This window comes from Pseudopodoces humilis, chromosome 7 (assembly GCF_049639895.1).
Source record: "Pseudopodoces humilis isolate 2021_Gansu_Grassland_sample_001 chromosome 7, ASM4963989v1, whole genome shotgun sequence".
NCBI classification, from domain to species: Eukaryota; Metazoa; Chordata; class Aves; order Passeriformes; family Paridae; genus Pseudopodoces; species Pseudopodoces humilis.
The window spans coordinates 59,839,023-59,862,391 of NC_142206.1; the positions used below are offsets into that span (position 1 = coordinate 59,839,023).

The 23,369-nt window shown below is 46.7% G+C and overlaps 1 protein-coding gene across 1 annotated transcript; it reads left to right on the forward strand.

Moving 5' to 3' along the window:
- The first annotated feature begins 1,185 nt into the window (after window positions 1-1,185).
- On the forward strand, window positions 1,186-21,520 carry GCH1 (GTP cyclohydrolase 1). Its single transcript, XM_005528562.3, has 6 exons — window positions 1,186-1,564; window positions 11,968-12,077; window positions 14,229-14,284; window positions 17,272-17,303; window positions 18,198-18,282; window positions 18,974-21,520. Exons 1-6 carry the CDS (start codon window positions 1,273-1,275, stop codon window positions 19,098-19,100), a joined length of 702 nt encoding a protein of 233 aa, XP_005528619.1. The 5' UTR covers window positions 1,186-1,272; the 3' UTR covers window positions 19,101-21,520.
- The last annotated feature ends 1,849 nt before the right edge of the window (window positions 21,521-23,369 follow it).

The window sequence follows — 23,369 nt, forward strand, 5'->3', positions numbered from 1 at the left end:
TTTGAGGGGATGGGGAGAACATGGAGAATGGTACTGGGAGCTGCTGTGCAGGGCACGAACCTGCATCCCCTGCCCCATCCATCCCCTTGCAGCTCACCCTGGGCTCCCCACAGTGGGGTGATGGAAGGGAGCACCCTACAGCAGCTCGGGGCTGAATCCCCAGCCCGTGCCTCAGCCCAGGGAATTCCCCCCATAACCCCAGCCCACACCTCAGCCTGGAGAACCCCAATACTCCCAGTATGGGGGATCTTCCTGTACCTGCCTCCCATGTCTCAGCCCAGGGATTCCCACTGTACCCCCAGACTGGGGGGTCCCCCGTACCCCCATCACACACCTCAGCCCAGAGATCCCCCACACCCTCAGCCTCGAGGGTGCCCCATATCCGCAGCCCCAGTGATCCCCCCATACCCCCAGCACACCTCAGTCCGTGGGATTCCCTCCTGGAACCCCAGCCCAGGTCTCAGCCCGGGGATCACTCTGGATCCTCCCATAGCCCCAGCCCAGGGCATTCCTCCCCTGCTCGCACACCTCATCCTGGAGGATCCCATATCTTCAGACCTAGAGATCTCCTGGTATACTCCCATAGCCCCTGCCCATACCTCAGCCCAGAGATCCCCCCAGTACCCCCAGCCCTGATCTCAGTCGGGGGATCCCTTCGGATCCCTCAGTACCCCGAGTATCCCCCTGTTCTCCCATCCCGGGGATCCCCTCGGACACCCCGTTTCCCCGGCCCACGCCTCAGCGCAGGGACCCCCCCTGCACCCCGACCAGGGCCTCAACCCGGGGGATCCCCCTGGATCCCCCCGTGCCCCCAGCCCGGGGTACCGCCTCTACAGCCCGGGGGTCCCCTCGGACCTCCCGGTACCCCCATCCCAGGTCTCAGCCCGAGGGATCCCCCCTCAGACCTCCCGGCACCCCCATCCCAGGTCTCAGCCCGAGGGATCCCCCCTCAGACCTCCCGGCACCCCCATCCCAGGTCTCAGCCCGAGGGATCCCCCCTCAGACCTCCCGGTACCCCCATCGCAGGTCTCAGCCCGAGGGATCCCCCCGTGCCCCCTCCGGGCCCCTCCCGCCGAGCGCGGCCCTCACGGCGGCGGCGGCCAATGGCGGCGGCCAATGGGGGCGGCGCGGGCGGGATAAAAGCGGCGGCGGCGGCGGTGGCCGGGACCGCTCGGGCCGGGCAGGGACAGCCCGGGGGCTGCGGCGGCTCGGGCCCAGCGCTGCCCTCACGGCCCCGGTGCTGCCCGCACTGCCCCGCTCCGAGCGCGGCCCATGGAGGCGGCGCGGGGCTGGAACGGGTACTCGCGGCAGGAGCGGCCGCCGCCCTCGCCGCCCGGGGAGAAGCCGCGCGTTCCCCCGGGCACCGGCGGGGATGGGTGGCGGGGAGAGCGGCCCCGCAGCGAGGAGGACAACGAGCTGAGCCTGCCCAGCCTGGCCGCCGCCTACACCTCCATCCTGAGGGCGCTGGGCGAGGACCCGCAGCGGCAGGGGCTGCTGAAGACGCCCTGGAGAGCGGCCACCGCCATGCAGTTCTTCACCAAGGGCTACCAGGAGACCATCGCGGGTAGGGAGCGCTGCCGGGGCTGCGGGGATGGATGGAGTGTCCCGCTTGGGTTCCAGCCCAAGAGGGGCTGCTTTATTCCTTGAAATAAATTTATTGAAGCGTCGTTACCCTATCACCGCATCACTCATCCGGCGCTCCCTTGTTATCACCTGTATGTCTCGCTGTCCCCTCCCTCCCCAAATATATCGGGGTTTTATTATTAAACTCTGTGCAGGTAAAGTTTCCATTCTACCGTAAACCTCTCGTTTGGGTGAGCAGAGCAAGTGCTTTTGCTTCCTCTCCTCTGATGAAAACTTTTCAAGCCCTGGCAGAGGAACTTGTGGGTTCCCTTCTTCCTCCCTCCAGCGAGGCTGTGTTCAGACAGGGTGGGAATATTTGTTTCGATTAGCAGATAGAACGGGTTTGAATTTTCTTAGGGAAAGTCCTGTTCTGCCGATGCTTTAATCGAGTGAGGTTTTTCAAAGGTGGGAATGAAACTTAAGGAAGCGAGGTAAGGAGAAAGGAAGAAGACAGGGAGAACTCTTGTCCATCTCAGGGTCGCAGCAGCAAATGCAGGTGTGGAGAGGAACCCATGGTTCACATCCCTGCCCCAGCTGAGTGTCTGGGTGAGAGTGTGAGGAAAGGAACTGGCTGGGATAAGTTCTCATCAACAACTCGTGGCTCCGATGCAGGGTAAATACTGCTTGAAAATTTATTTTTTTTTTGCATCACCTTTCCTCTTCTCAGCCTCTTGATTAAGGACTGTACCCAGTACAAATAGTAAAAAGGAGCCTGGAGAGCTCGGGAATTCCCCTTTCTGCCTCTTACAGTAAAAGGCAAGTTCCTGTCAGTAAGGGATGCAAACAGTGTCAGCAAGGATCTCTGAGTGCGGCTGAGGAAGGAGCTGCTCCTTTCTGCTCTCTGGAATACAGCACTGGTGTGCTGAGCCTGCCCCAGAGCTGCAGCAGGATGTAGCCGAATGCAAAGGCTGAACTGTGCTGATTGATGGCATCAGGGAGCTCCTGCTGGCACAGCAGAGTCCTTTTCTAAGTGCACTGTGCTTCATCTTAAAGGCTGGGTTTTGTGTTTAGTTTCTTTTTTATTTCTCGGCTGTTGGCTCTTTTGAAATCAGATTACGACAACTTCCAGCATTCACTCTACTCATGGCCAGCTTAAACTCTTGTGCCAATGTTGTGTCCCAGCTTCCCCCAGGAACAGCATCTCTGCCTTGCAAGTTGTTCTGCCTTTCAGATCAACCCAGGTTTTTGGGTCACATCTGGGAATAGGCTCTGGGCTGCAGTGGCCATCCTAGTTCCTCTCTTAGTCCTGCTGCATGGTGCGTTTGAGGTGAGGTTTCGTCAGGATTTCACGGTATCATCTTTTGTTTAATGGGATTAACTTTCCTCATCTTACTGCTGTAAAACACAGGAGATCTCTCAGTCATCCTGTCAAGCTCTAGCAGAAGGAATTTTTTGAGTGATAATTTGAGCATGAATTTTTGTGCTGAACCTGGATGAGGTTGCTGCCCTTCTTAAGTCCTCTTATCTTGCTGCCAGTTTTGTGTGCACATGTTACCTGAAGTAATGTTGGAGACATTTTTCTGCTCCAAGGTGGGATCTCTGTGGTCTTCTAATCTCTCACATTCATTTAATTAAGCAGAATAGTTCTGGGTACTCCCCTCCTCTGATTACCCATGCCTGGGAGAGAGCTGTATTATATCCAAGGATAGAAAATTTCACTATTGGGTGCTCTGCTCCTGGACTGCTTTTTTCTTTTTAGAAAATCATGTGAAGCTGTGATACTAACATTCCTTCCTGTGTCAGGTGGGGAATCCTTTTACTTTCAAGCTCCTCACCTCCACTTGCAGGATGCTCAGCTTCCACTTCTCCCCATCCCAAACAGAAGGAAGAACTGCGGCTGAAGGACAAGCTCACAGCAGACAGCAAGGCCAGTGGTGGATGAAGAGTTTGTTAGGAGAGTCATTATGAGTAAATTCTTCTTAGAGAGCTTTAAGGACATCGTGAACCCTAGAGCCAACAACTATGGAATATTTGGGCACAAAAGTAGCTGTGGGGCTGCTGCTGTCTTTGCTGCAGCAGCCTTTGCTGTTCCCTTGGTTGTACTAATTCTGCTCTCTGCCTGGCCACGCTGTGAACTGGACCAGCAAGTGGCTCCTGAAAAAGAAAATTAACCAAAACAAACCCAAACCCTCCCCAAAAGCCTGACAAAAAGCAGCCTTGACCTCTTGTTTTCTCAGGTTTTTGCAGCTTATTCAGCTCTTCCTGTGGAGCTGTCAGGGAGTTGTGCAGAGCCAAAAGATCCTGCCTGAGCCTCTTTTTCTCCAGGTTGAGCCCTTTTCCCAGCTCCCTCAGCCTCTCCTGGGGCTCCAGACCCTTCCCCAGCTCCCTTCTCTTCTGGAGAGCATAAAGTTGCCAGTGCACTTCCAGAGGTCTGTGTTTGGTGTGCTTGACTCCCTCACTGTGTTATTGCAGGGAGTTGGACTAGATGGCCTTTAAGGATCCCTTCCAGCCCAAATTATTCCATGATATTTTTGGTTTCTGTGTGTCTGGGAACAGAATACCCTTGGAGCATGGTTAAATGTGCTGGTCATTTGATCTCCTGTCCTGGGTGTTGTCACTTTGCTTCCATGACACCTGGTTGTGTTTGTACATTTGTATTTCCCACAGCTTACCTTTGTAGTATTGTAGGGAAGATAACACCTAAATTCTGTCTCTCCATTCAGATTTGTGGGCAGCAGAGAAGCTGATTCTGCTGTCCAGCTTCTACTCTGTGTTTCCTCACTTGTTTTCAGCAGTGTTGAGTGACAGTGTTCCTGCCTTACCCCCTGTTCGTCTCTGTGTTCTGCAGCTGCTCAGTGTTGTGTGTCAGAGCCATTAGTAGAGTTTACTTGTTAAATATCTGTATCTGGCTCTTTCTGTTAATTCCAGATTGTAATTTATTAATCCTGGCTTTACTAAAGGCCTCAACCCCTTTCATTGACAGGATGTATTCAAATGTGCTGTTCCCACTTCTGTAGTTACCAGCCATCACACTTGGATTGGAATAGCAAGAATACCTCTAGTGATTTCAAATAAAATCCACCTGGGGACCAGATTAAAAATCCTGACAGCTCAGTGCAGACACTTGAGCACTGGTGTAGACTGGCAGCTGTTGCAACAGAAACCTCTTGATGTGTTGGTAAGGATGGCAGAGCAGGAAAGTCACCAACAAATCCAATTCCAATTTCATGCAGTGCTTCTGTGCTAGCATCCAAGAACATGTGTTCTTTTCCAGGGTCAGATCTATCAGCTTCTTACTTCTGGGTGTAAATTGTATTTCAGAATTGCCCCCTTGGCTGGTGAGGGTTAAGAGCAGGGCTGTGAGAGACAGGTGCCTTTAGCTTTTTGATAGCTGGTTCAGGCAGCTACCTGCCACACAAAAGTCAAACCTTGTCCCTCCTTTTACTAAAGGCTTCATGTCATGCTCAGAGGTGCTGTCTGAGAGTCTAATAATAAATACTACAAAGCACAAGCATGTGCAAAGCCAGTAAATGAGTGAATAAATGTAAGTACAAAGTTGCAGACAGCACCAACTCTCAACTGAAGCTGAAGGTTTCACACCCAAGCAACTGGTAAGTTACAGAAGCATTGTCAACCATTCTGCCTTTGAAAGGTGAACCATAAATGCGTTGGTTTGGATTGTGTAATCCTGCAGGAAACATTAGGCACAGGGTTGGACAGGCTGCATGCATCTGCAGGAGGAGGCTGAGCTGTTCTCATCAGCCAAAAACACAAAGCAAAACTTGTTCACCAAACTGGGCATGCTGGTGATGGAGGGAGCTGCTACCAGGGAAGTCTCCCAGCCTTTATGCATGTAAGCATGGCAGGTTCACCTGTCCTTTCACTGTGTTTAACAGGGAAATGAAAATCTGAAATACTGGGAGGGGATAACTTTGTTTCCCAGACTTCTATGGTTCGAAAGGCTGAATGTTATTTGCCTGCAAGCCAAGTGACTCTGCTGGGCAGCTTTTATTTCAAAGCAAATAACTAGTTAGGTCATTTCCTCACTCATTAGTTTATATGCTTTTCCGACACTGACAGGTGAAAAAATTCAACCTCAATATTCTTTTCTTCTAGTCTGTGTGGATTTGGTATTTTTATAGAGAACAACAATGGTGTAAGCTCATAAATTTTTCCAGCCTGCTCGATTTGCTGTGCTGAGGTGATAAGCATTGCTGTGTCAAAACACACAGTGCCTTAAGCAAACAGGGCTGTTTGATCAGCAGCACTGCCCTTTGCTAGGAGCTGGGGAGGTGCTGTATTTTCCTGGAATTGAGGTGCTGCTGGCTCATCCATGAGGACATGGTAATCTATTAATAGCTGAAACCTCAGCATTGTTGTGCTCCAGTCTTGTTTCTTGTAAACCAGAGGGTGGGAAGTACAGGGTTGTTCAGAGTGAGGTTTTTTTTGGGTTTCTTCAACCTCTGCCCCCACATAAGGCAAGCCTACTGTGCTGGAATATGCACTAAATGCAGTGAAACTTTTGGGAGCTGGGACTTTCCTGGATCATCTCCATGTTAATGCTCAAGTAACACAAGGTTTGGTTGGGTTTTGTCAGGAATTTATTAAATATTGTAACCTCTTGGATCAGAACTTGTGCAAGCTTCTAATCTTTCATGTTGGTCTTCCAAAGTGTTTTGTCTTTGATTTTTCCTTTGTTTCAGTTTCACAAAAAGTGTGAATGAGCACTTTTTGTGAAATGGGATGTTGAAATGGTTACTGAAATCCTGATACATTTTAATGAGCTTTTCTATAACGCTGCTTTCGCTCATATTAATAAACCTCCTGGCAGAGGACAACTTCTAGAACCTAATCTTGGCTTCATCTGTCTGCAGTAGCTGATCTGTTATGAATAGACTCCAGTCTCACTACAACATGGAGGGTATCTTACAGGAAAATAAACAAATCTGTACAAATCACAGCCAGAATTAGCTGAACAGCAATAATGCTTTTCCTTTATCTTTGCTCCTATGACAGGTCCCTCTAATCACACATCTGGGTTACCTCCCTTCTGGTAACTGAGGGATTGCTCTTTGCTTCTGTAGCAAATGTTCCCATGTGAAGCTGGCACAAAATTATTTGGTGTATAAGCTTTCTCCTGGTTCCTGCTAGGAAGGTGTGCTATGAAGGTGTTATTATACATAGGTGTGCTATGTATGTTATGAATGTTCATTTCTCAGCATCTTTTGAACTCTATTGCCTATTTAAACAGTCATGTGGCATCTCAGGCTGTGCCTCTTCCTAGAGCTCTTCAAGACTTCTTGAAGCAAATGACATACCCAGAGCGTCCCCTTTCTTAACAACCTGAAGTCATTCACTTTCTGCAGCAGTACAAGCCCTTTATATTAATGTCTTTATAGCCTGGTTCTCTGAATACATAATAAATCCTGGTGCCTTTTTAATACTCAAAGGCTGCAATAATTTTCTTGTTGCTTGTCTGGAATGTTTTCCCTAACTACAGTTACCTGTAATGTCATCACATGAATAAATAATAAACAAAGTCAGGTTTGACTCTACTGCTTACCCAGCAGTAGCTGAGATGTTTTTACAGCAGTTTCCTTCCAGATTTCATCCTGACCCTGCAATCTGCAGCTTTCCCTGCCACACATTCAGCTGTTAACTTGTGTCTCCCGCTGCCAACTACATCTGTCCTCAGCTGAGGAGGAACTCTGAGAAAGACAATCAGAAATATCTACCAGCGTTCCCCAGGTGCTTCTGCCTTAAAGACCAGTTAGCCTGAATTGGCTCATGGAGCACCCTCCAAACCATGACCTGCTCCTGGTTCATGCGAGGTCCCTGCCTCTGCTTTGGGTGTAGCTCTGTGTTCTTTGAGGTGTCTGAACTCAGCCAGTGCTGTAGCTTGTTCCAGCTAGTGGGTGTTGGTGAGGTGTGCCTTGTCCCATAGGATGTCATCCTGCCTCGGCCTGAGCCCATTCCTGCCCTGCCTGTGGCACTTGAGGGTCACCGTGGAGAGCAAAGGACATCAGGGACAGCCCGGATCTGTGAGATGGGTGTCAGGAGAACCTCGAGCCTTTTGTCTGTGCCAGGATGGATGAGCTCAGGCAAGAGCAGCGTCAGGGAGTTCCTGAGGCTGCCTTCATCCCGCTGGCACTGAGCAACCTGCACTTAAATTGGAGCTGTGAGACAGCTTAACACCGTGGGGAAGTGCTTTAACTCCTGGTGAGAACAACCTGCATCACTTCACTCCCAGGCACAGTGAAAAAGGCAGCTCTGAAGTGCTGTGAAGCTGCTGCAATGCTGCCATCCTTCATCCCCTCCACCTCCCAAGCCCATTCTGGGTGGGCTCTGCCTTCTCTGGTTGCCAGAGGTGCTTTTGCTTTCCTGTGTCACATTAAAGCCATGCAAATAGTTTCTATAGCAACAGGTATCTTTGCTTAGCTCTGACGCAAAATCCTGAAAGGTCTTTCTCATTCTGTCTTCATCCAGTTCTGATTTTTCATTTTATCAACTCTTTTTGAAGATAAAGAGAAATTAATTCTGCTCTGTTTCAGGAGTTAACTTGGAGCACAGGTGCCTATTCAGTTTCAACAGCCCACTGAAGTTTTTGCATCAGGAACTGAACTTTTGGCTGAAGGAAAAATCAGCTGGAATAATTTAGAGAGCATCCTGACTCTACAAATCATGAAATCAAACTAGTGAAGCAGGCAGCATGGCCTAGTAGGTAGAGTGAAAGAAAAGGAAAAGGGGGAAGATTTGTCCCCAGCTTTGCTTCTGGCCTGGTTAGTCTGAGGTTGTTTCCCTATCTGTCCTTTCAGCTCTGTTAAATTCTCCAGAACGTGTGCTGCAGCACACAGGCTGAGCTTGTCAGAGCCCTCTTTGATGCTATTGCAAATAGAAAAAATAGGAAAAAAAATTCAAAAAAATCTCTAAAAAACCTAAAGAGAACCCCTGACAAATTTAGATAAAATGGTGTTGCCTCCCTGCACAAGGTGTTTGAGTCTCTGCCAGAGAAGTGTCTCCTGTGTAATTACTGCAAGCACTGCTGCAGTGGGCCACAGGTAGCAGCAGCTGTGGAAAGATGCTCTGCTCACTCTGCTTTTGTCATCACGGGGCTTGGGCTCCAAAAGAGGAGGTGTAGGGATGGGCAGGCTTCAAACTGTGCTGATTTTCAGGGAGAGAGGCTTGTGAAGTGTGAGCAGGAGGGGCTGGAGCAGATAGAGGTGAATGGCCACTCAAGATCATGGCCATTTACTCAGGTAGTGCCCTTCAGCCTCACATTTTGTTTTACCTGTGTGTCTTTGTATCACCTGGCACTTGAGGAAGAGCTCTTGAAGGGCCTAACACTGAGCTGGTTTCTTCCTTTGTGAGCCTCTCTTCTCAATGAGTAGCAGGTGCTGACAAAATCAGCACATCTTGCTGCAGGCACAGCTGCAGGTGTTTTCTGTGATCTGGCTGCAACTTTCTGCTAATATTAAATAATAAAACATCAATATTTTTACATATATTATAAAATAAAGAATAATGATTTTTTTAAAATTATATTATTAAATAATATAAATAAAAGGTGCAAAAATGGCAAGACCACTATAATAAGGAGCGTGAAGCACCTCACAGCTCTGTGGCTGCGTTCTTGATGTGCAGATCTGTTTTCTTACCTCTAGCATGCTCCTGGTTGTGCAGGGGCATTGTCCACACTGCTGAGACTGGGCTGTGGCATAAGAGGGGATGTGCAAGAAGGGTGGATGCCCTTTGTGCTCCTGTTCCATTGCTTTGGCCATGAGAAGGATACAGGATGCCTTTTGTTCCTGGAGTTGCCTGTGTGGTACTTCTGAGGTCATTTAAACTCTTTGGCTGAGCTCTCTCCATGATACAACACGGCTGTGAGAGAAAGTTTGTAAGATCTACTAATATATATTTTGTATGTTAATTAATGTGTACAGGCATCTTTATGCACATGGATATGAGGTTTCATGGGTGAAGTACCTTCTGTTGTAGCTCTGGCCCTGCTCTGTGTCACACACTACGACTCCTAATGAGAATTTGGCCATTTCTGGCTGTTCTGAACAATCTGCTTTGCGAGCGTGCTGACGTAAATCCATATCTGACATCAGGCTCTGATATGCTCCTGGCAAGGCTGGTGTGAGCCGAGCTGGGGGTCTAATAACAGCAGCAGTCACTCTTCGAGATGCTTCGTGGATCAGTTTGGATTTTGTTTTAATAACTCTGGCCATAGCAGCAGGTTTTGTGCAACCACTGTTTGCCTTTCTGCTGTGGAAATGGCACGGCTGCAGAGTGCTGCAGGAGAAGCTCAGAACCCAGACAGCTGCTGTGCCTCCCCTTCCCTTTCCTGCGAGTCTGTTCAGATCCCCTGTTTTGGATTCTCCCTTTGCCTGGCTGAATTCCTAATTACACAACTGCACGATGCTGCCCGTGCAATCAAAACCCTCTCCAGCAGTGCTTGGTGTAAACCAGACCCAGAAATTTGAAGAACACAATCATGTGCCTTCACAGAGCTGTTCCCTGGCCTTTTTCATGCCCCCTACTCCTGCTCTCTGACCCGATCCAAACCCTTCTGGGACTCATCCTGGCTGCCTTGCAGGTTGCCAGCCTGTCTCAGGAAAGAACCCGTGTCGCAGGCGGAACATCTTGCGCTGTTTCCAGGGTTACCTGTGCAGTGCTGATAGCAGGCAGGAAATTAAAATGCTCCGTGATGATGATGATCCCTTATCGACAGCAGATGGTGGCCATTAGCTGGACGTGTGTGTCAGGCAGCAAGGCAGGCAGAGCAGACACCACAGCTGGGTTTGTGTCACCACCACTGCTGGGTTTGTGTCACCACCTCTGCAGGTGCTCTGTGGTTCATGCAGGGCAGTCCTTGAGTGCCCTGGTCTGCCTGTAGTGGCTGGGATTCCGCTTTCCTGGAAGTAACTCCAAGGAGTCAGTGTGGCTTTCATGCCTTAAGTTTTAGCTTTCATATTTTTCATATTCTGTGCTGCCTAGGTGTGTAGTTCTGAGCTTCATATTCAGTTTTAGTGACCTCTCTTCACAGAGTCGGTAGACAAAACATTTCCTTTTCCAGCTTGATACCAAGGACAATCATCAGAATTCAGGTCCAAAAGCAGAAACAACAGTGGACTGCAGAGAGAAAATAAGAAGGATGGGACTTCATAACCTGAAGCTATAATTGGACAATTAACCCTGATATGCAGGTGAAGGAAAACTTATTGATCATGAGGTGTGAGACCTCATGATCAGTCATCCATTTTTGTGACCATTTTTAGGTCCATCTTGGGTGTAGCCCTGGTCAGGCTCTTGTACTGCCCAATGCCTTTCAATAAATACCTACTTTATTCTTAATTCTGTCTAGCCTGTATTCTAGGTCAGCCTTCTCAAGGCATCAGCTTCCATCTGAACTTGTTTGCAGAGTTTCTTGGCCTTGTGATCAGCCCATCTGTACAGCTGGTCATCTCCTGCAAGTTTCTCCCTCACACACAACTTTTCTGTCTTGTTCTTCAAAAGACCTGATTTCCTGACTTGGGACTATTATACTTTTAACCTCTCTGAGCATGGTCTGGGCGCCTGCAATCTTTGTGGAGACTGATGTGCTGTAACCTGTGCCAGGATTGTTTGGGCATTTGTCAAGGAACTGCTGAAAGTGGAAAATCAAGTGAGGATCCATTCTGAGCTGAGCTCTGAGATTGCCAAGTGTCATGTTATGTGTTCCTTTTCTTACTGAGCTGTCTCTTCTCCCTTCTGTCTCTGGGGGGGTTTCTGCACCTCACTTTTCTGCTAACTCTGGGGTGCAGAATTAGCCTGGAGTGTGGATATGCCCGCTCATTTCAGATCAGGACAGCAAATCTCTCCCCAGATGTGTCTCTGACTTCTGTGTGTACCTAAACAGCTGCTGCCTGGCATGCTACAGGATGAAACTTGCATGCAAAGCCTTCCTGGAGACAGTAATGCTGGTGTTAAAGTGTTTGGAGGAACCCCTGTGATGGGTTAGTTTCCCTGGCCTTGGTCTGGCTTTGCTTGTGGAAGCACCGACGGAAGGCCACTTTTGAGACGTGCTCTCTTTTTCAGCTGTAGGCTTAATTGCTCCTAAGACATCAGTAATTCTGCAAAAACCAGATCTGTTCTAAACCATGCTCAAGCTATAAATTAAATCAAACCCTCCAGGCTGACTTGTGGTGCAGCACGTAGGCAGTGTGACACTGTGGCAGATGTGGCATCGTACGCAAACCAAAACGTGCTTGTGATGTTACTCCTTACTTCCTTCCCAGACCTTAACCCTAAAATCTATAGCCCTGAGAGAGTTCTGCCCTTGCTACAAGCTTTCTCAGGCACTGGCTGGAAGAGCCTGCCGTGCTTTTTGCTTTTATTTTTAATGCAAATGTTTAATTTCAGATGTCCTGAACGACGCCATCTTTGACGAAGACCATGATGAGATGGTAATTGTGAAGGACATAGACATGTTCTCATTGTGTGAGCATCACCTCGTTCCATTTGTTGGAAAGGTAACTCTCCCTCACAGAACAAATGTGGGAATGCGCAATAAAAGACCTTTAGTACATGTAAAAGACTTTGTAGCTGTAGCTACAGAGCTTTTAAGGCTGTAAGTACTTGCTGCTTACGGCTACAGTTCTAGAAGTTTAATCTTCAGAATACAAATAAGGAAGGCCTCCTTAATGTGAGGTTTTATTTGAATTTAAGCTCCTGAAATATAATGCTCAACCTTTCCTAGTCTAAGTAATCTAATGGTTTCTGACATTTCATATCAAAGCTCTTCTTCATGAAGCAGCAGCAAGCCTTGAGGGCAGACATCTTGATATTAAACCAGCTCACCCTGCACTCTGGCTCTGTCATGGATTTAGCTCCTGGCTCGGAGATATCCAGTGCACATTCATCTCTGAAACCCCCTGTGAGTGGAACAAACTCATTAGCAGTCCTGCCTTAGTTATGTGAGCCAAGTTAGGGTGACCAAAACGGGCTATGCTTAATTGGAGAGTACTGTGAAATGGGCTGGTGCTTCAGAGGGTGTTGGAATTGTAATGCCAACAACTTTAAGGAAGTAAAATTTCCCCAGTTAACCACTGGAGAGGTGATGAAGAGTTCTGAGTGGGAGCTGCACGTCTCAGCCTCTTCACCCCCTTATCAGCACAGAAGGATGGAGCTTAGCCTGATCCATCTGTTACCACAAAGTGCTCACAGGTCCAAGAGCAGCACGTGCTGGTGTTGTCTATAAAATTCAATCACTGCCATGTATGTTCCAAGCAAGCTGTCTCCCAAAAATAAAACACATGAACAGAAACCAGCTGTTTATTTGGTTGAGTCAATTCAGTTTTGTCTGCTTTCTTTTCTTGCTGTTAATGTTTTGTACTGGAGAACAGGATAACCTCTTTTTCTGTGCAAGCTTTCTGTTGTTCCTGTTACTCTTGGTTGTGTGTACTGTGTATTATCTCCCTGTTACTCCTGTGGCAGTGTGTGCATTTTTTTTACATCCAGCTGTTTAGCCTGTGTGGTTTGGAGAAATCTCCTCACAAACACCAACTCAGCACTACTAAATTACTTGGTATGGCTCTAAATATTCAGAGTAACCATAGCCCTGCTGGGTGCACCAAACAGGCTGCAAACACTGACCTGTAGGTCTTGCATTTGCAGTTCTATCTTAAAGGAAATCAAATCTGCAAAAGCATGGGGAAGAGGATTCAAAGCTTATTTCTAAGTCGTGTCTCTCACTTTGTCTGAAATGTTTCATGTCTTTTCAGGTGTCAGTGGGTTGATTGCCTAACAGAAGGGGTAGGAATGAGCAAGTTAGCCAGGTAATCAGGTGCACTGTGGTACCTCTACTGCAGGTACAGCAGCACAGGATTCTGAGATGGGGCCTCCAGGCAAAGCCAGAATCCCCCACTGACACTCCCCTGCTGTATCTTGGCTAATTTTTCAAGTCTCTGGCACAGTGGCACAAGTTTATAATCTGTTCTAACCCACAGGAGTAATCAGTAGTCCCCATGGCTTTCTAAAAACAAGGAGCTAAATGTCCTTCCCTTCATATCTGAGCACTTTTCTGCTAAACTTCTTCCAATTTAGTTCAAGTAAATGTTCAGCAAATCCATATTTGAGCAGGATGGAAGCTGAGTTAATCAGTGATCTATGATACTAAAACAAGAAAGAAAATCAAATCAGGAAGAGCAGCCTGATTTTTGGTGGTAAAATACTTCTTGCCATCAGAACTTTCACTGGAAGTAAAGCACAATCCCTCTTCCTTCCGCTCCCTAAATCCATTTAAGGTCTTGAAAGAAAAGCATGTTTATTTTAGACAAATAGTGCTGTGCTGAGTAATAGACTGCCTTTGTACCCGAATGCAGCAGTGTTCTGTAGCATTCCTGAGACTTGGAACATAAGCCTTGACTCTTGAAGAGCTGTGACTTTTCTCCCCCTCAGAAAAGCTCACCTATTCTTCACCAGGACCTCATGAGGCATTCACAGTCTCAGCTCCACAATTCCCCAGGTTTGCATGGTGCCATGTTCCTCCCACATGCTAAGACTTCTGGGCTGTCCCAGAGTTAATTCCTGGGCAAATGCACATCTCATTGTCTGTGCATGAGTTTCACATGCCCTTGGAAGGGTGCTTTTGCTGCTGTTAATGATTGTTCTCCCCTGTCTAGGTACACATTGGTTATCTCCCCAACAAACAAGTGCTTGGCCTCAGCAAGCTCGCTAGGTAAGTGTTCTAATGAAAGTGATGCTAATTTGTAAAAAGGATTCTAGGTTGTGCTAGCTTGCTAATCTTTTTAATCTCCTCTCCCTCTAAACCTCAGCCCACTCTGTGTCCTGGATTTGGATTTAGACCAATCCTCAGCATTGTGGTTTGTTTTTTTGGGTTTTTTTTTAATGGGGAAGACAGATAAGTCTTGGAGCTATGTGTGAATTCTCACCAGTGGCTGCAGCAGAGCCCAAATGCTTTGGTAGGTTTCCCCAGAGCACTGGGGTTTGCAGGGAGCTCTGAGGCAAAGTACAGGAGAATTTGGTTATGTTCTAAGGCAGGCCACAAGAAAAACAGTGAGAATTTCCAGCTCTTTACCGCTTGGGTGTAAATTGACTAATAAGAACAAAAACCTGAACACTTCCAAACTGTAAATGAACACATTTTATGGATATAAATTGAATCTAAAGCTTTCATCTCTTATCTGACTCTTCAGAAAAATTTAGCATTTCTTCCTTTTGCTGAAGACGTGCTGAGAGCACTGTGGGGTAGATTTTATAGATATAGTTCAGCCTAAGAAACAAAGCAATTGTGATACACTTGAGAAATCCATTTATTATGCAAAATAGCTTTTTTCCTCAGCAAGTGCCAGTTGGGTCAGTTCTTGCACTGACTCTTAAGTGACACTTTCTCATGCTGGTGAAGAAGAGGATGGTAGATCCCTTCAATAAGCAGATTATTTGGGATTAGAGTGGAAGGGTCCCTTTTTGAGACATAAATCTAAAAATCTGGCTGAAGTTCAGACAGAACACGTAAGGTTTTGCTTTCCCTGATGGGCCTGTTAATCCTGCTGGAGTTCCTGTAGCACTAATGAGAAATTAGCCCTGCAAATCTGCCTGCCTACTGGGTTTTCTTAGCAGGTAAGAAATGGGTAGGATATGACAGCAAAATGTCCTAAAGTGAGCCAGATCTGTTCTGTGCTCTGCTGGCACAACAGGGAGCTGGGTTTGGAGAAGTGGAAGGATCCTTGGAGGTCACATCTCTGCTGTGTAACCTCGTATTGCAGGGAGGCATCTCCCTACCCCCAGCAGTGCTTTCAAGGGTGGGCTTTGCTCTGATTAAAAGGCTGGAAAGAGGTTTTTCAATGCGTGATTTTTCTCCTGCATGTTTTTTGTGGATGTACAGAGCTCCTGGAATTGTGAGCTGGGGATCTGAGCTGTCAGAGCTGCAGTTGCTGGGCAAAAGACTTCGTCTCCTGTTAGCTGCTTGTTCTTGGGGATGTGTGTGGCATCCCATGGCTTTCGTTGAGTTTTGGGTGTGTCTTTAAGTGGTGCAGGGTTGGGGGTGTTGTGTTGTTTCTGGGAGTTGGATTTCTGAAGAGCATCCATCTTTCCTGAAGTGGCCGTCATTTAATTTCTGCAGGGCTCCAATGCAGGATTAAGGATCACATTTGAAATGTGCATCCACTGGTTTTTGCTTGCTCTGGTCTCTATTTATCTCTTGATTGCAGTTGTAAAAAAGGGCTCAAAATGCTTTTCAGTGATTTTTTTTTTCTTTTTTTAAATGCAAGTGGCAACATGGTATTAGAAATGTACAATTTTCTTACTATTTATTCTCAGAATGGAAACCCTCATCAATATGTGCAAGGCTTCCTGCACTGTGCTCAAAGGTTAAATCTTGCCACTTTCTTAAGTGAGGGTAAAGCTCCCATATACTGCAATAATAAAAAGATTAGATTCTTGTATAACAAAATGTTCTCACTTTTGAGTGCTTGCCATGAAGAGGTTGGGGGCCAAATGGTGTTCTATATAATGCAACCAGTGTTCAAGCAAAGATTTGTGAGGCTGTTGGTGCTCTAGGCCTAAATCTTTCATAATAGGATTAGTCTAATGTGGTGAGTTTCTGTAGTTGTGGATGACCCGTGTTCAGTAAACAAACATCTTTCTCTGGGTTTTAAACTCAGGCTTGAAAATGCTCTTTCAAATAACTGTTTTCACATAAACACCTTGCTAGGACTTCTTCTATGCAATATCTGAGCATGTTTCCTATCCATATAGTTAATCTAAATATTGTGTTGCTTGGTTTTGTGCTGTAACACAACCATTTCATTGCTGGAGGGGAGTTTGTGCATTTAATTCTCTCTCCAAAACAGCAGGAGAGTCTCATTGTCGGGGATGATTCTTGTAAGTGATGCTTCAGGCTGCCAGCCACTGTCTGGCTTTTGTCTGGTGTGACCAGACAAGGTATCAAAGCTTGCTATAGCAACTCCTTTTGTGGCCACTTGAAGTGTAATTAAGCATTTGAGGTTGGCATGAACAGCCCCTGGAGTTACAGAGCAATTATATGGATTTTCTTAAATGTGTGGATTCTAGAACTGTCATTAAGTGTCACTTCCACTGCCCACCAATGGCTTTAATTTGGAGTTGTATTGGAGGGGACCATTAAGGTGATCCCTGCACTGAAATGTGAAGGAATGGGTGAGATATGGGTGGAGAGATTCTGTTTTAAATAAGACCAATTCTGTCTCATTGTTCTCAGCTAAACTTGTGGTTAAATGCAAGAATCCAAAACATTTCTTGCTCCATCTCAGCATTCTGGGAATCCATTATCTAAACTGACCTTAAGGCAGCATTTGGTCTAGTCTGAAGCACAGGGAAATATTCAGGAATTAGGGTTCAGGGAGCCTGTGGACATGAATTCCCCCACAATTGTGCAGTGCAGGTGAGTGGGGATACAAGGAATTCCAAACTAACAGAAGGAGACCAGAGAAGTCACTGGTTTGCCCTAAAATAGTCCCTGGTGCTGCAGGTGGGGGGAACCAGTCACTCAACACAGTGATGTGCCAAGGGAAGTCTGTGAGGAATACCTGGGCAGCAGCATGGCCATGGATTCAATCCCAGGAAGAACATGAGAGTCTCTTTTGATAGCATCAAATTAATTGTGAAGATCAGTCAGTGGCCAGCTAGAAATAACTATAATATTGATTTTTTTCCTTTCTTCTTTAGGATCGTGGAAATATACAGCAGAAGATTACAAGGTAAACACAAAATTTGGTGTTTGTTGTGTGTACTCCTCTCCTAGTCAGTGCAGGGGATGGTAATTGGGGGTGGAGTGTAGATGTGGAGTTTAAGAGAGGAGAAAGACACTTCTGGAAGAGGTTGTGTTATTGTACTTAGCCCCTGCATTCCCAGTGAAGGGTAACTTCTGCCTAGGAAAGTAAATGGAGGCTGGAACTGATTCCAAGGATAAATGTGCTACCAGGATTAACAAAACCAGTTGGATGCTGCTGGAGATGAACTCTCCTGCAGAGGTTTGGAGAGATGCCTTGAGGAATCTTTGTCTGAGGCAATGGAGCAAGAGCTGCCTCCTGCCCCTGAGGAGAGGAAGCTGCAGGGTCCAAAGCCTTGGGTTGGGCTGAACCTGCTGCCTTTGTCCTGTGGTTAAATTGGACCAGGTCTTGGCAAGAGAAGTCTCAGTGACCACCAGGCTGGTGAATAGAGGGTGTTAGAGCTGCAGGAAGTAAAGCTTTGCCGGACAAAGTTAATTTTTTTATCTCCATTTCCTTTTCTTAAGAAGAGAAATTGGGCGTGTGGAATAAATGGCACAGCAGTAACTTTGGGAACAAACACATTAAAAACTGAAACAGAACAGAGAGGCAAGAAAATCTTACTGCGAAATAGGAAATGGAGAAGCTGTTAGAACAAATTGTGGTTGGAGAGGTGGAATGCAGAATGGCTCCAAATATAGAAAAGAAAATAAAAGGTCTGTTCCAGGATGCAAATGGAAGATAGGATGGATGGGTCTTGGAGCAACCTGGTCTAGTGGAAGGTGTGCCCATGGTGGGGGTTATGAATGAGATGAGCTTTAATGTCCCTTCCAACCCAAACCATTCTGGGATTCTGGGAGTCTGAATTCCCTGTTGTTCCCTCAGTCCAGGAACGCCTTACCAAACAAATTGCAATCGCCATCACAGAAGCCTTACAGCCCGCCGGGGTCGGCGTCGTCGTGGAAGCTACGTGAGTGATCCCAGGTGTTCCAGGGGTGGGATCCCAGGTGTTCCAGGGGTGGGATCCTGGCTCTGTGTGATCCCAGGTGTTTCAAGGGTGAGATCCTGGCTCTGTGTGATCCCAGGTATTCCAGGGGTGGGATCCTGGCTCTGTGTGATCCCTTTGCTGCAGGTGCGTGTTGCCCCTTTGGCTGTGTGCTTGGTTATCAGGCAGAGAGATTAGTAATTATAATAACAATAGCAATTGTAAGAACAACCATATTAATAATAAAATATTACTACTAGTAATAAAAAAACTAATAATCCTGATGTGCTGCAGCCATTTAAAGTGGGCACTGCCTTATCCTCTGTGGAGATGTGGCAGTGAGGAGCTGTCCCAACTGCACCAGATCCATGCCCTGTGCTCCTTCTGCCTCCTTGAGCAGTGCAGAGCTTGGGACTAGCAGCAGGCATGTCCCTGTGATCAGAATGCACCTTGGGAAGGTGGGATTTTCCTGGGATCAGGGGAGAGAAGGCAGTGCTCAGTGGCTGAGAATGTGACTCTTCCACAGCTGAGGTGCTGCAGATGCCCTTTCTGGTTATGGAGGTTCTGTTATTTTCCCAGAATTAAATGTGGCTGTGTAAGAAACATCTCTCCCTGTGGGATTTCTCCTTCCCCAGGAGTGTTCCTGGTGCACTGACTCCCTTCTCCTTTCTCCTAGGCATATGTGCATGGTAATGCGTGGGGTACAGAAAATGAACAGTAAAACAGTAACCAGCACAATGCTGGGGGTATTCCGGGAAGATCCAAAGACCCGTGAAGAATTCCTGACTCTCATCAGGAGCTGAAACTCTGTTACCTTCTGGATGCACTCTGGATTGTTCTGTCCTGTGTCACTGTCCTTGTCCCCACATCCCAATTCTAAACTAAATCGTGAATTGTTGTCATAGTCTTTGTGCAGTGAAAGGCTTCTGGTGGCAAATGGAAAAGGTAGGGATGAGGGAGGCTCCTCCTGGATTTCCACTGATGCTGATGTCACAGAGTTACAAACAGGAGTTTGGAAATGTCTTTCCATCCATAATGCAGATTATCCAGCTGTCAGGAGAGAAGTGGGGTTTAGGAGTGAAATGGATATTTATGAAATAGTTGTGTTTATTAGAATAAATGTGGAGCAGCACAGGAAACACCTGAAAGGATGTGAATCTTTGTAGGATTCGGATTGTCCCCAATTATTGGACCATGTTTTATTGCAAGTCCTGCAGTGGCTGTTTCAGTACCTGGATATGTGTGTTATACCTCTGAGTTGTTACCTCTGGTGTGTTTTATATTCTTGCTGGTATTAACCTTCCTTTTTTTGTGTATTTTTTTTTGTTTGCTTGAGAAATGTGTAAACTCCATTTTTCCTATCCTCTTAACAGGCAGGGAATTAACTTCTGAATTATTTGGGACACGGCCCTGTCTCAGTACAAAGGGGTTTATGCACCTTTTTCTCTGTGTCTCAAAATGTCTGACCACTTGAACTGTCAGTTTCTTACTGTTTTTAGGGAAACTTTAACAGAGGATAGGAAAAAACTCTGCAGAGTCTATCTGCAGAGTACTGAGGTATCCAAAGAGGTTTTTAATGATATTTATATCTTGAGCTTTCCTTCTTGGATTTCTGCGGGTTAGACTGAGAAGCTAAAATTAGCCTGATAACATGAAAATGAAGATTTGCGAGCATTTCAAGGTTTCCATTTCCAATATTGGACCAAAGGTGAGCATGAAATCCTGAGCATAGCACATGGTACATCCCCTCCCTGCCGACAGGTTGGGTTATTTCAGGGCAGAGTAACCTGGAATGACAGCAGCTCATTTCATAAGAGCAGCTGAGAAAGGCATTTCCAGGGCCACCAGAATGAATCAAACCACATTTTTTTCCTGTCTATGTGGCAACCTCTGTAAGTGGCAGAATTGGTACAAAAAGTTTCAGTCCAGCTGGACTTGGCTGAACTTCTGCTTTGTTACCATTTTAATGGGTGTTTTGTAACTTTTAATTGGGAAAAGATGAGGCACAAATGAAAACCACCCTCCTCACACCGAGCTTGCAAAACAAATATCAGCCAGGGGGTTGGATGCCCACAGGTTCCCAGGGCTCTCTCTGCTTTCCTGGATATCAATCCAAGATGTCCTGTACACAAACCTCAGGGGCAGCTCCTGCTCTGGCCAGCTCCATCTCACCAACATTCCCCCCTCTTGCTCCAGGCTGTGTTGGAAACAAAATGAAAATCATGTCTGGTCAGCTTGGGCCGAAAGAATTTTTTCAAGGAGAGCAAGCTCATATGTTTAATTACACTAATTTTACTTTGAGGACCTTCACAGCATTATTGGAAAAATCTTTTATAACATCCTCTGTCCTGGATTCTGTAGGATTAGGTGCTGTAACAGTGTTTGTCACTGGTGTAAACAAGCTGTGCTGCACATTGCTAAACCACACCAACCCCATGGCATTTGTTTTCCTGAAATCACCAGTTTTCAGTTCAGTGTGTTACAAATATCCAGCTGAAAAGCCTTAAATCTTTCTTGCCTGAAGTTGGCAGTAAACCTCTCTTTTTAGCTTGACTGGAAGGAGATTTTGAGGACCAAAGGGGCACACACCAGTACATTTATTTCTCTTTCCTTGCTCTAGTCTCTGGAAATTAAATCTCTGTAAAACACTGTCTTGCTCCTGAGGCACTAAAAAAGTTGCGTTTTAACCACTTATCTCTCTTCAGGATAAAGTTCACGTTACACCACCACTGTTTTTTATTTCCATGTGACCTGTAGTCCTTAAAACATACCTCTCTCTACTCGTGGCCTTGGATTTTGTTCCCATTTTTGCTGTTATAAGTCTCAGTGCGTTTTTTGGAACGTCAGCATTGTTCAAACACAGAATCTTTAACTACACCCCATGTGTAAATATGTATAGGATGTACAGCCCCCGTTGTACTGCTCACCAGTCCATTGTCTCTGAAACATTAAAGCAGTGTTATCCTTTGGAGTGGGAGCATCCTTGGGGGACCTGAAGGTGATGGCACTGCACAGGGAAAGGGCAAGAGCTCCCTCCCCTCAGGTGGAGATGGTTTCTGTGCTCATGGATGATCCAGGGAGCTGGGTTGCTCCTCTGGGATGATGTTGCTGTTTTCCACAGCTGAGTCCCCAGCTGGTGACTGGGAAGCAAAAAAAAAAGCCTCCAGGATTTGTTGTCACCTTCTTCTTGCTGCTCTTTGGAGCCAGAGGAATCAAGAGCAAATACACTGGAGCAGGGGTGGTGGGTGGCAGTGGCTGCTCCTGGCACTGAGCTTGGGGGGTTTCAGAGTCTTGTACCTTTCTTGAGCTGTCCTGGGGGCCTCACACTGGCCTGAGGAAACAGCTGGTTCCTGGCCAGGTGCTCAAGTTGCCTGAACAAATAAATCCCATCAGCAGCTGCCACAAGAGACCTTGAAGGTGAACCCAGGGTTGGGTTGGCTTGCCCCACTGGGTGCAGGGTGGGTGGGCTGGCTTAAAGACATTCCTGCTGTCCTCCAGCCTCCCAGGAAGCAGATATTGCTGGGATTCAGGGAAAAAACATAAAAATGCATGGATCCCAGACTGCTGAGGAGCAGGGCAGCTCAAGTGCAGAGGGGAGGGGAGCTGCAAGGTCTGTGTCCACTGTGGTGGTCAGAAAGGGAGAAGGGATGATGAGTGAAGCCTCCTCCAGCCCTTGGTGTCTTTTTTATCCAAATGGTCTGAACTATTTGGAAATAATTTGAGAAGCCCCAGGAGCACTGGCAAGACCTGTCCTTGTGGTGAGGCTGAGTTCTGTCTTTCTCACAGCTGTGCATTAAAGCTGGTGCTTGTGGTTGGAAATGGTCTGTTTGGGAAAAGAGGCACTTCTGCAAGAAATTATCTATTTCCTGCCCTTTTTTTTTTTTTTAAGGTGTGGGATTGGGAAGGAGCCTCACTGGTTTTGTGACCATGGGAAAATCTGTTTTCATTGGGGTGAAAAAAATATTCAGCTTCAAATTGTTTATAGCTCAACCCCCCCCCCCCAAAAAAACCCTGAAACAAAAGGCTAAAACAGAAGGATCAAAACCTGTTAAATAAGGGGACATCCTCCCAGCCCTGAATTGCTCCATTTACTGGGATTCCACCTGGTTTATCATGTGCTCCATTCCTTTCCTGATGCTCTCCAGTGCTGTGTGCTACTTACCAATTTTATTTACTCAAGGCTTCCCCATCTGAGCAGCGTCATTGAGGTTTTTTTCTGTCACTGTGGTTATTTTGGGTGTCTCACATCACATCCTGCCCCTGTGCTGTGGTGTGACCAGTCCATAAATCCCTGTGTTGTATCCAGCCAGGTCCTGGGCTCTTTGGTCCTCACCACCAGTGTTTCACCTCTAGGTGCAGGTTTTTATCATGGAATCATTAAATTTGGGAAAGCCCTCCCTGCCCACTGAGCCCAGCAGGATGCTTTGGTTCAGGCAACTTCCTCCAGCTCTGGAGCCCAAATTAGGCTCTTTCTAGACAAAAATCTGCCTTCCAGTGATTGAGTAGCAGCAGGAAAAGGCTGGGATCATCCCAGAGGCTTTGTGCAGCCTTCACAACCTTCCACACTTTGGAGAACTTTTTAATGAGCTCTAAGAGCTCCTCACCTGCCCCTGGTTCCTCTGTTCTCCAGAGCTGGGAAAGAGTTGTCCCACAGCTGTAACCAGCTGTGCCTCAGCCTTGGCTGAGCCCTTCTGTCCAGCTCCTGGAAATAACTTTTCCAGGAGGAAAAGCTTTGCCTTCCAATTGTTTTTAAAGTTGCACTCGTGATTTAGGAGTTGAGGGGGCATAAAACATTAAAGCTCTTCTTAATAAGTCTTGGCCTGAGAGGGACAGAAAATAAATCCACAGTATTCAAAGAAATAATGCTAAATTACATAAAGAATATAATCACAAGGAATTTATTTGTTGTTTTTAACTACTTTATGTTGTGTTTCGGTGTTGGGGTGTTGCAGGGGTGGTTTTGGCAGGTGAACTGCGCCACATTCCCTCTGTTTGCTCTTCTGCTCCACACCAGGATTGCAACAGTGAAGTGAAAAAATGCACTGTAAGACGAATCAACTCCAATGCAGAGG